The sequence below is a fragment of the Pituophis catenifer genome, unplaced genomic scaffold, assembly GCF_029215685.1.
Source record: "Pituophis catenifer annectens isolate HBS135680 unplaced genomic scaffold, rPitCat1.0.hap2 SCAF_2, whole genome shotgun sequence".
Taxonomy (NCBI): Eukaryota; Metazoa; Chordata; class Lepidosauria; order Squamata; family Colubridae; genus Pituophis; species Pituophis catenifer.
In genome coordinates, this window is record NW_027256882.1 from 13382954 (window position 1) to 13395259 (window position 12306).

Genomic DNA, 12306 nt, shown 5'->3' on the forward strand with positions numbered 1-12306 from the left:
TCTTCTCCAGTCATCTCACTTCCTCTCTTCTCCTTAAGGATCCTTAAAAATGGGGCAATGGAGCCCCAGAAGTTGCCTTTTTCAAAAGGACCATCTCTGAGCTTTGAGGCAAATAACAAGAGGCCTTGGAGGTACTTCACGTCACTCTTTTTTTTTTTTTAATTTTGATTTATATGCCGCCCTTCTCCGGAGACTCAGGGCGGCTTACAGTGCGTTAAGCAACAGCCTTCATACTTTTGTATATTTTATACAAAGTCAGCTTATTGCCCCCACAAACTGGGTCCTCAATTTACCTACCTTAGAAAGGATGGAAGGCTGAGTCAACCTTGAGCCTGGCGAGATTCGAACTTACTTTAATTGCAGACAGCTGGTGTTAAATTACAGTGCTTTAGTCTGCAGAGCTATCCAGGCTCTTGACTGGTTTATCAGGAACAGACACGTGAATTGATTCTGCCCTAAAGGCAAGCCCTGAGAATTTCACTCCTGAATCCCACGATTCTTTCACTTTGAATGGCGCTTCATATAGGAAGAGTACTTGTTATTATAGGGAAGCTTTTGAACTTTGATGTCGGAGAAGTCATCCGAGAATACTATGGATAATCAAGCAAACAAATACATCCACAGCAACCAATCACAGCACAGGTTGCCTTGCGCATGAGTCAGCACTCTCTAACTAATCCAGTAAAATCGTGTATCCTTCCCCATTGTCTATGGAGATTCTCAATTATCCAGGTCACAGTTGTCCCAAAGGTGCTTTTTCAAGACGCAACTGGACATTCTTGATTTTTCTTTGAAAACGTTTCACTTCTCATCCAAGGAGCTTCTTCAGCTCTCAAGAAGTTCTGTCCTATTGGACACTTTACTGTTCCAGCTACTAAATTCAACATCATAACAGAATCCTTTGTTCAACGACAGCAATCCTGGCTCTCCCGGTTGAGGTCGTTAAATGATTTAGTCAGTCATTAAGTGGAGTCCTACAAAAAGAGTGGGACGGGGGTTGAAGGAGACCTTGGAAGGCCCAGCACCACAGTGTTCAAGTGTCTCTCCACTCTTAGCATCGAAATTCCTGTTCTGAATCAACCTGGGTGCCGCCACCTTCCTCGTTTCCTTCTATTGCACCTGGTGTGCTACATTTCCCACTCCCGTCTCTCTCCTTTTGCCCTCCCTCTTCCACCCACTCTCAAGAGCAGCACCAGCAGCAAAACCTGACAATGTAAACATTTCAAGAGGAGAAGAAAAGGGAGGGGAAGGGGAGGGGGGGTTCCTGGATCTCTTTCCAAGACTTGGCTACATATATGAAGAAGAATCAGGGAGGAGGCACTTTGAAGTTGCTAATCCTCTTCCTTCATCAGAGGTAGTTGTGTTCGGTGTATCTTTCAGAATGCAGCCAGGCCCAGTTATTATTTTCTTTTGGGCCATGATAGCTGGTTCAATCTTGACACTTCTTGGTCCGGGGTCTCCAAGTGCCCAGACCATGTCAGAGACCTTTTGAGACTCTCTTCCTTCCCTTCTCGCTTGCGCAATGTTAACACAGGGACTTCAAGAACCCAGTGGCGTCTCAACCGTTCGTAGTGTGTCCTGACCTGCAAAGAGAGAAAATGAAAAGATCGAAACCACAGTTTGTGCCGGCAATGTAGTGTTTTTTTCCTCCTCCAATTAGAATCACAGGGCTGGAAAGGACCTTGGAGATCTTCAACCCTTTGCTCAAGGCAGGAGTCCTTATTAGCTCTCAGTCATCCTCACCTCAATACTGACAGGGATGAAGGCAAGCAGCCAAAGAGACTTCATATAAACAGCTCCTGATATAGGTGGGAGGGGATACTCTTCCTCCTTCCTTCCTTCCTTCCTTCCTTCCTTCCTTCCTTCCTTCCTTCCTTCCTCCCTTCCCTTCCCTTCCTTCCTTCCTTCCTTCCTTCTTCCTTCCTTCCTTCCTCCCTTCCCTTCCCTTCCCTTCCCTTCCTTCCTTCCTTCCTCCCTTCCCTTCCTTCCTTCCTTCCTTCCTTCCCTTCCTTCCTTCCTCCCTTCCCTTCCTTCCTTCCTTCCTTCCTTCCTTCCTTCCTTCCCTTCCCTTCCTTCCTTCTTTCCTTCCCTCCCTCCCTCCCTCTCTTCCCTTCCCTTCCTTCCTTCCTTCCTCCCTTTCCTTCCTTCCTTCCTTCCTTCCTTCCTTCCTTCCTTCCTTCCTTCCTCCCTTCCCTTCCCTTCCCTTCCCCTTCCTTCCCTTCCCTTCCCTTCCCTTCCCTTCCTTTCCCTTCCCCTTCCTTCCTTCCTTCCTTCCTTCCTTCCTTCCTTCCTTCCTTCCTATCATCTACCTCAGTGACAGGTAACATCTTTGTTGTCATAATGCAAAGCGCATGCGCCCCCCCCCACGCCCCGTCCCCCACACACATGCATTCGTGACCCCCCCCCCCCGTGCTCCCCCCGTGCCCCATTTTGGGGCTAGTAGGCCTCCTAGCAACCTTCTGGGAGCAAAAATGGGCCTCAGGAGGGCTGCGCCACACACCCCTGTACCCCGTTTTGGGCCTAGTAGGCCTCCCTGCACTTATAATCCATAATACAATGCACACATGACCCCTCCGCGCACCCTGCCCATCTGTGCATGCACAAGCGACCCCCTGTGCTTCCCCCTGCCCCCCACACATGCGCCTGTGTCTCCCGCATGCGTCCTGCCCCCCACGCATGTGTGGCAGAAACCCAAAAATCAGTTGGCAGGAGGTGCATGCACGGTAGAGCTGAGCTGGGGCGACAGCTTGCGTGCCTGCAGAGAGGGATCTGCATGCCACCTGTTCGCCATCACAGATCTATCTAATATCTATCATTATCCATCATCTATCTATCACATTCTACCTCCTACCTTTTATGTATCATCTATCTATGTATCTGTCACATTCTATCACCTAACATGTCTATCATCCATCCATATCTATCTATCTGTCTGTCTGTCTGTCTGTCTATCTATCTATCTATCTATCTATCTATCTATCTCCTATCTATCTATCTATCTGTCTATCTATCTATCTATCTATCTATCTATCTATCTATCTATCTATCCAGTGATTTGGATTACTACCGGTTCTGTGGGCGTGGCTTGGTGGGGTGTGTGTAATGTGACTAGGTGGGCATGGCCAACTTTTTTTTTTTTTTTTTTTACTTTTAAAACCATTTTTTCTACAACCTCTTCGGCCGAAGAACCTCTTTAGAAAATGCTTTTAATTTAATTTAATTTAATTTAATTTAATTTAATTAATTCAATTTATATGCTGCCCCTCTCCGAAGACTTTAAAAGCCTCTGACGATCAGGCAACTCAGCTGGGATCGTCAGAGGCTTTTTTTTTTTTTTTTTTTTTTTACTTTAAAAGCATTTTTTCGGCCAAAGAGGTTGTAGAAAAAATGCTTTTAAAAATAATTTTAAAAAGCCTCTGATGATTGCACGGCTCAGCTGGACATGTGGGGGGCAGGGATTTTTGCTACCGGTTCTCTGAACCACCCTCTGCCATCGCTACCGGATCAGGCGATCCGGTCCAAACTGGGAGGATTTCACCCCTCTATCTATCTATCTATCTATCTATCTATCTATCTATCTATCCATCATCTACCTATCCATCCATCCATCTGTCTCTTTCTCTCTCTGTCTCTCTCTGTCTTTCTCTCTCTCCCATCTCATGATCTCCAGGCTCTGTTAATAACTGTTTCTAAAGAAAAGTCACCAGGATCATTTCCATAGATGCCCCCTCCCACTCTTTGTTTTTCCATCCTCCCATTCCTTCTCTCCCTCCCTTCCAGTCCTTCTCGGACAGAAATCCCCCATTTCTGCAGGGTGACCCCAGCTCCTGTTCCTGGCTCCTTCCCCATCTCCTTCTCCTCCCTTGGAGTTGATGGGTGCAAGAGGCTGAGCTGGGCTGGATCTTCCCTGCAGAGCAAGTAATCACAGGCAGGAGGGGCTGAGCCCCAGGGGAGCCCCAAGCAACCCACAATCGTTTTTTGGTTGCCTTAGAAAGACCTCGGGGATGAATGTTCCCCCACCCAACACTTCAATGGTCTTGGCTCTTGGGTATTTCCCAAGCCCAGAGTTTTGCATCTTACATAGACTTCAGCAACAATCAGACTCACCTCTGAGGTTACTTCGGATCGGAGCATCGATTCTGATTGAATCTCATCTTCTTCTGTGTCAGAAGCAGAGGAAACATAAATGGTTTCTAAAGGAAAGTCATCAGGCGAAGTCCTCACTTCCTGATAGAAAATTATCCTATGTCTCCAGCACCAGCCTGATGGCAAAAAGAGAGGACAGCTGGTTAATTTTGGGAGCAGCGGCTCCTGCCTCGAATAGAGAAGGACTCATGCTAAGATCTTCAGAAGGCCCAGATGGTACAACTGCCTGGATTATAACCAGGCATCCTGAGAAAGATGCATCAGTATTTCTATCTGTTTATTATGGACCAAGGAAAAATGGTTGGCTGTCAAGAGGTACCGACCATGAGAAAATGGAAAATAACATTCCTGGATTTTATTCAGAAGTAATCAGATTGATTTTGTCCTTGCTACTATTACAGCTCTGATGGGACCACACCAGGGGTGAAATGCTCCCAGTTCGGACTGGGTCACCCGATCTGGTAGCGATGGAGGCGGGTGGTTCGGGGAACCGGTAGCAAAAATCCCTGCACCCACCCACCCACCCACCACCACCCCCGCCCAGCTGAGCCACGCAATCATCAGAGGCTTTTTTTTTTTTTTTACTTTTTAAAGCATTTTTTCCTGCAATCTCTTCGGCCAAAAAAATGCTTTTAAAAATAAAATTTAAAAAAAAGCCTCTGATGATCGCCCGGCTCAGCTGGGATCATCAGAGCCTTTTAAAAGCATTTTTTTCTACATTCTACATTCTACACACCAGCTCAGTCAATGCAGAAAGGGCCAGGGGTGGAGGTCAGTGGCTGTATTTGTTTCACTTACATATCAGGAAGAGAATCGCAGCTCCCAAGGTTAAGCCTGCTACAATTCCCACAGGAATCTGCCACCCTGTAGCTAAAGAAAGAGAAACATGTTTTCAATTACCATATTTTTCAGAGTATAAGATGCTCTGGACTATAAGACCCTTGATGGTACAGTGGTTTAATGCACCCTGTTATTAACACAGCTGCCTGCAATTTCTGCTGGTTCGAATCTCTCCAAGGCTCAAGGTTGATTCAGCCTTCCATCCTTTCTAAGGTAGGTGAAATGAGGACCCAGTTTGTGGGGGCAATAAGCTGACTTTGTATAAAATATACAAAAGAATGAAGGCTATTGCTTAACACATTGTAAGCCGCCCTGAGTCTCCGGAGAAGGGCGGCATATAAATCAAATTAAAAAAAAAAAAAAAAAGACGCACCTACCTTTTTTGGTGAGGAAAACAAGAAAAAGAAATCTGCCTCTGCCTCCCAGCAATTTTTGCCTCGTTGCAGCAAACAGCAAATAGCCTGCTTTACTTTCATTTTCATTTTCAGCATAGCTTGAGTAGCACAAGGAAAAAAAAATATCTACTTCCAGCAATTTGCCTCCTTGCAGCAAGCAGCAGAGGCCAGCACAAAACAGTGGAGAGCAAAACAGCTGCGAGTCGAGAGACTGATCCAATCAACTTGTGCTAATTAGGCTGTGCTGAAGCTGAAAGGAGCTATTTCTTCTTGCTGCTTGCTGCAAGGAGGTAAACTGCTGGGAGGCAGAGGCCAAAGGGTGCAGGCCAGTGGGTGGGCGGGGCTACATTTGGTGTATAAGACGCAACTAAATTTCCCCCCCCCTTTTAGGGGGGAAAAGGTACGTCTTATACTCTGAAAAATACGGTAGATAGATCCTCAGTTCTCTGAACTGGAAGTGCTGAGCAATGGAAGCGCTAGTCTTCAGGAAGTGCCCCCACCTGAAGGGAGCCCCCCCTACTTCAAGACCATTCTTTCTGACCCCTGCAGCCTTGGAGGGGAGGGGCTTCCTTCAGGTATGGGCATTTCCTGGGGGTTGCAGAAGGCAGAAGAAAAGACCTTGAAGGACAGAAGGAAGAGTCACAATCAAGGCAGCAGTCAGATAAGGACGTCTTGAGCCTAAGTCAAAAAATCAGTTTAAGGAAATGTGTCAAAGGGGCCCTTATCAGATAATCCTCCCAGATGGCAAACATTGCTTCAGCATCGTAGTATAGATATGTTATGAAAGAATGTTTCATAATTTTTGCTTTCTGGGAGAGTTATGTGATAGGTAGTCCTATAAAAGCACCGACAAAATAGTAACATTTTCTTTCTTTCTTTCTTTCTTTCTTTCTTTCTTTCTTTCTTTCTTTCTTTCTTTCTTTCCTTCCTTCCTTCCTTCTGTCTTTCTTTCCTTCCTTCCTTCCTTCCGTCTTTCTTTCTTTCTTTCTTTCTTTCTTTCTTTTTCTTTCTTTCTTTATCTCTCTCTCTTTGTTTTTCTTTTTCTCTTTCCCTCTCCCCTCCCTCTTTCCCCCTCTCTCTGTTGCAACATTTTGTGACAACCAGAAATGATTTACAGGCCATCAAGCACCACTTCTGAGGCCGTTGTGATTTCATACAGTTCTTTAAATGACAATTCTTAAGTCCCAGACTACCTGTATACCATACCAACCATGTCCTGCCCCGTCTTACCTTGCCTTGTTCTGCCCTGCTGGGCCCTACCCTACCCTACCCTACCCTACCCTACCCTACCCTACCCTACCCTACCCTACCCAAGAGGGATATCTTCATATCTTTGTCCTCAAATTCCTCCACTTCCAGCCTTCACCCATCAAAAATCACTTCTCTCCCATCACTAAATGCAGGACGATGCTTCCTGTTCTCCAGCCTGAGAATGATACAGCAGAAAAGTTAACATTCTTCTCCCTACACTTTCCAGCATTGCTGAAGTATCTATTTCTACAGGTCCCAAAGGTAGCTAAGAAAGCCAAGTTTTGTTTTTATTATTATTTGATTTATATGCCGCCCTTCTCCGGAGACTCAGGGCGGCTTACAATGCGTTAAGCAATAGCCTTCATCCTTTTGTATATTTATACAAAGTCAGCTTATTGCCCCCACAAACTGGGTCCTCAATTTACCTACCTTAGAAAGGATGGAAGGCTGAGTCGACCTTGAGCCTGGCGAGATTCGAACTTACAGACAGCTGGTGTTAATCACAATGCTATCAGTCTGCTGAGCCACCAGGTCAGAGGGATAGAATATGGAATATCTTACTGTAAGTTTGTATATATGTACATATAATACACAAAATATATGTATATAGAATAATGGAAATTAGTCAATAGGTGAAGTTTATGTAGTGTATATGTAAATTTGTTTCTCGTTTGAGAGAAACTTGTATGTTTTTTAAATGTTTTTTTTTAATAATAAAGTTTATTTTTTTAAAAAAAAAAAAAAGGATGGAAGGCTGAGTCAACCTTGAGCCTGGCGAGATTCGAACTTGCAGTAATTGCAGGCAGCTGGTCTTAATAACAGGGTGCTTTAGACCACTGTACTACCAAGGCTCCTAGTTGCCTTTTAAAAAGCACTTTTGGGACCACCGTGACCCGGATGGTTGAGAATCTCCACAGATACATCTACATGTCACAACCCCTCAGCCTCTCACCTGTTTCCTCCTTCCAGGCCAAGACCAGGGGCTCCTGCAGGCCCTCGTGCTCCAGGTGACACCGAAAACGGTCCCTCTCCTTGGGGTCGATCTCAATGCTGATCCAGACATAATAGGTCCCGTCTGAGTTGGGGGCCACGTTCCTACGGAAGGTCTCTTGTTCCCAGTTCTCTCCGTCCCTCGTCCAGGTGGCCTGGATCTCCTTGGGGTAGAAGCCAAAGGCCTGGCAGATGAGGACCTCCAGGCTGTCATCAACCACTCTGTGAGTCACCTTCCCCACTGGGGGCTCTGCAAAACAACAACAACAACAGAGTTCCCAGGATTTTTTGGCCAGGTAATTTAATAACAATGAAATTATCTGGTCATCCTCTCCAGTGGTGAAATCTAAAATTTGTTACTACTGGTTCTGTGGGCGTGGCTTGGTGGGGGGGGGGAGGTAATGTGACTGGGTGGGCATGGCCAATTTTTTTTTTTTTTTTACTTTTAAAATCATTTTTTCTACAACCTCTTTGGCGAAGAGGTTGTAAAAAAAATGCTTTTAAAAGCCTCTGATGATCAGGCAACTCAGCTGGGATCATCAGAGGCATTTAAAAGAAAAAAAGCCTTTTTTTTTTCTTTTAAAAGCCTTTGACGATCCCAGCTGAGCCGCGCGATCATCAGAGGCTTTTTTTTTTTTACTTTTAAAAGCATTTTTTCAACTGAAGTGGTTGTAGAAAAAATGCTTTTAAAAGTAAAAAAAAAAGCCCCTGATGATTGGGCTGGGCATGGGGGGTGGGCAGGGATTTTTGCTACCGGTTCTCTGAACCACCCACCTCGATCGCTACCAGATTGGGCAATCCGGTCCGAACCCGGGAGCATTTCACCCCTGATCCTCTCCCACTGCTCCTTCTCTTCTCCTGAGCCTTTGGGACCCTCAAAGATGGAGCATCGAAGCTCTTTACATTTATTTTTGAAAGGGATACACAGAATTTTGGGTAAAGTTCTCAGGCCAACCCAAATAATTGTAATGCTTGGGGTTTGATTCAGTTTTGACATTGCAAATTGAATGTGTTCAAGTTATTCAGGAACATCTTCATCTTTCAGTTCGGGGATGGGACAACTTGCCACAGCTAACCCAGCATGGCCAACTCACCACAGCCAACTCACCATGGCCAACTCACCATGGGACAAGTCACCATGGCCAACTCACCATAGCCAACTCACCATGGGACAAGTCACCATGGCCAACTCACCATGGCCAACTCACCATGGCCAACTCACCATGGGACAAGTCACCATGGCCAACTCAACATGACCAACTCAACATGGCCAACTCACCATGGGACAAGTCACCATGGCCAACTCAACATGGCCAACTCAACATGGCCAACTCACCATGGGACAAGTCACCATGGCCAACTCACCATGGCCAACTCAACATGGCCAACTCACCATGGGACAAGTCACCATGGCCAACTCACCATGGGACAAGTCACCATGGGACAAGTCACCATGGGACAAGTCACCATGGCCAACTCACCACAGCCAACTCACCATGGCCAACTCACCATGGGACAAGTCACCATGGGAAAAGTCACCATGGCCAACTCACCATGGCCAACTCAACATGGCCAACTCACCATGGGACAAGTCACCATGGCCAACTCACCATGGCCAACTCAACATGGCCAACTCACCATGGGACAAGTCACCATGGCCAACTCACCATGGCCAACTCAACATGGCCAACTCACCATGGGACAAGTCACCATGGCCAACTCACCATGGCCAAGTCACCATGGGACAAGTCACCGTGGCCAACTCACCATGGGACAAGTCACCATGGCCAACTCACCATGGCCAAGTCACCATGGCCAACTCACCATGGGACAAGTCACCATGGCCAACTCATCATGGCCAAGTCACCATTGCCAACTCACCATGGCCAACTCACCATGGCCAACTCACCATGGGACAAGTCACCATGGCCAACTCATCATGGCCAAGTCACCATTGCCAACTCACCATGGCCAACTCACCATGGGACAAGTCACCATGGCCAATTTGTTGTGGGACAATTTAACAATTCTATTGAATTTTTTTTTTACAATAAATAAAAATGATTTTAATTTCTGCCATTCACATTTCATTCTGTCCCTCTCTTTGGCATCCTTTCTTTAATGATTCTATTCCCCCATTTCTTTGATATTCTTTGATTGGGGGAAGAGGGAATGGAACTGGCAGAGAGAGAGAGAGAGAAGTGGAGCCTCTCCATCAGCCCTCAGATGGAGGGTTTGTCATGTTTAGGGAGCTGGGTTAGAACAGCCAGACATAAGAGAGATAAGGTTTGTGGGAACCACGGTCATCTCAACAAGCGTTCATAACAGCCGGAGGGAGTAGCTGAGAAGCCCGCCATCTCCCTGGTTGGTTAACGTGACCTGTGACACTAAGTGATGGGTAATGTCTATCCTTTTGGTAGCGGAAATTATTTAGAGTTGTTTTCACATTTGAATGTGCCGATATGATGTACCCAAAAAGGAGATCTTTGAGAAACACTAATCGATTGGAATCATTACTCGGAACCATGACACAAAGCCAATGGGGGGAGCCAGATTCGCTTAATGACTGCAAGGTCCACTTAACAACAGCAGCAATTCGCTTCACAACTGTGGCCAAAAGGTCATAAAATGGGGCAAAACGCATCAACAACTGCTTTCCTTCTTCTTCTTGTTGTGCCATATCCGTCATCGGACATTGGCGATCATGTTGGCAATCCTATTTTTGTCAACAGCCACACGAAAAAGTGCTACTGAGTTTTATCCAAACCCTTAGGTTTGGAAGCCATGATGTTCTTCTTCTGCCTGGACCTCATTTGCCTTCTATCTTTCCCTGGAGGATTAAGTGAAGGATGCCGTATTTTTCCGGGTATCGGCATCACATGTTTTGCTTAGTAACTGAAATTTTGGGATTCCATTGTGGTCGTAGGTTGAGAACTATCTGTATATGGAGGGGGAGATGAGGGAACCAAAAGAAACATTGCAGGATGGAAGGATGGAGACATTTGGCCACTTACCTGTCTTCCTCAGAGCCTCCTTTCCGTAGGACAGGTACCTCTTCAGCCACTCAATGCAGGTCTCCTCCAGGTAGACTTTATTTTCGTGGGACCACCCTGGATCCTCATCCCACTTCTCCTTGACCTTCCTGGCCTGGGGCTGAGCTGCCATCCATCTGCGGGTCTCCTTCTTGAAGCTGATGAAGTCCATCCCATCATAGCCATAGCGGAAAACTCCATCTTTGTTCCCATCTTCCCGCAGCTCACAGCCCAAAATCACCTGCCAGTTATGAAGCCCTGAAAGAGACCCAGAGAGGAGTGGGTGAGAGGGTACAGGTAGTCCTTGACTTACAACGGTTCACTTACTGACCATTCAAAGTTACAAACAGCACTGTAAAAAGTGACCAAGGACCATTTTTCACACTTACGACCATTGCCGCATCCCCATGGTCACGTGATTTACATTCCGACGCTTGATAACTGACTCCCATTTATGACTATCGCAGTGTCCCGGGGTCACGTGATCCCCTTTTACAACCTTCTGACAAGCAATGTCCATGGGGGGGTCGGATTCACTTAACAACCAGGTTACTCATTTAAGAACGGCAGTGATTCTCGTAATGGATGTGGTGAGAAAAGTCGTAAAATGGGGGAAAAGGCACTTAACAAATGTCTCACTTAGCAACATAATTTGGGGGCTCAGTTGCAGTCGTAAGTCGAGGAACTACCTGTACAGCAGAAAGTTCGTCAGGTAAATCCCAGAGTGCATACAGGAGACATGGGGCAAAAAGATGGGAAACCAGGAAACTCCCCCTTTACTTCCACAGCAACCAATCACAGCTCATATTGCCGCATGCAGTGGCCAGCTTTCTTTAACCAATTAGCTACAACTGTGTGTTCTTACTCATTATTCAAACCCTTCACTGCTCCAGCTATTACATTTTAAATATCTTAACAACGGTCACGAAACAAACTGTTGTAAGTCAAGGACTACATGTATTCCTCTCCTCAGGCCCTCTCCATTAAGGAATCTCAGACCAGGAGCCTTGCCTTCATCTGGCCAGTAGAGGGAACCCCAATCTCTCCTTCCCCTCTTTATCCCACCTGGAGGAAAGTCTTTGAATGATTGCCCAGTCCTAGCCTTCTAAGTGCTTGATAGGCTGGTGATAAATCCACACTCCTGTTAACTGACGAAGGGCCCCGTTTCCCAGTCTTCAATCACTTCCCTGGCTGTTTTTGTGCCTGTTCATCCAACAATCTTAGTAGCTGCAAAATTGAATGGATGTTTTAGTGATTCCTGCAATTTGCTCTTTTTGGGTAGGGCCGGACCATGTCTAAGTGTGGGAGGAAATGTGTGGGGTTTGGGGGGAGGGGCTTGGGGGGGGTCATACCCTTGAAGGAAAGGAAATCTAATATGGACATCAAATGTGGCACGGCCTCTGCTCACCATCAGTCCGGTGGTTGAGTCCTGGCAACTTCTCCAGCTCACTCCTGAAGACCCACTCAAGGGGCAGAAAGGTCTCCTTCTCCACTTCCTCCATCCAGGACACCAGAGACTCCACCCTCCCAGTGAGGCTGTCGAAATGAGTGATGGGCTGGTCATCCAGGTCACCCCAAATGAAGAACCAGGGAAGCCTCTGACTGGATTCTGTCGCTCGCAAGTAGAAATAATACAGGGAGTGTGAGCCTGG

At 46.4% G+C, this 12306-nt stretch overlaps 1 protein-coding gene across 1 annotated transcript; it reads right to left on the minus strand.

The window, feature by feature from the left end:
* Positions 1 to 320: 320 nt before the first annotated feature.
* Positions 321 to 12306, minus strand: LOC139309284 (major histocompatibility complex class I-related gene protein-like). The gene is made up of 6 exons (XM_070933339.1): positions 12063 to 12306; positions 10637 to 10912; positions 7585 to 7872; positions 4945 to 5016; positions 4108 to 4262; positions 321 to 1583 (listed from the first exon to the last, which is right to left on the minus strand). Exons 1-6 carry the CDS (start codon positions 12154 to 12156, stop codon positions 1401 to 1403), a joined length of 1068 nt encoding a protein of 355 aa, XP_070789440.1. The 5' UTR covers positions 12157 to 12306; the 3' UTR covers positions 321 to 1400.

Coding starts and splice junctions, on each gene's coding strand:
- LOC139309284 (XM_070933339.1), bottom strand. CDS start 12,156: ATGGAGGAAGTGGAGAAGGAGACCTTTCTGCCCCTTGAGTGGGTCTTC. Junction 10,913..12,062: donor ACTCAACCACCGGACTGATG/GTGAGCAGAGGC, acceptor GGTCTCTTTCAG/GGCTTCATAACTGGCAGGTG. Junction 7,873..10,636: donor GGAGGCTCTGAGGAAGACAG/GTAAGTGGCCAA, acceptor GTTGTTTTGCAG/AGCCCCCAGTGGGGAAGGTG.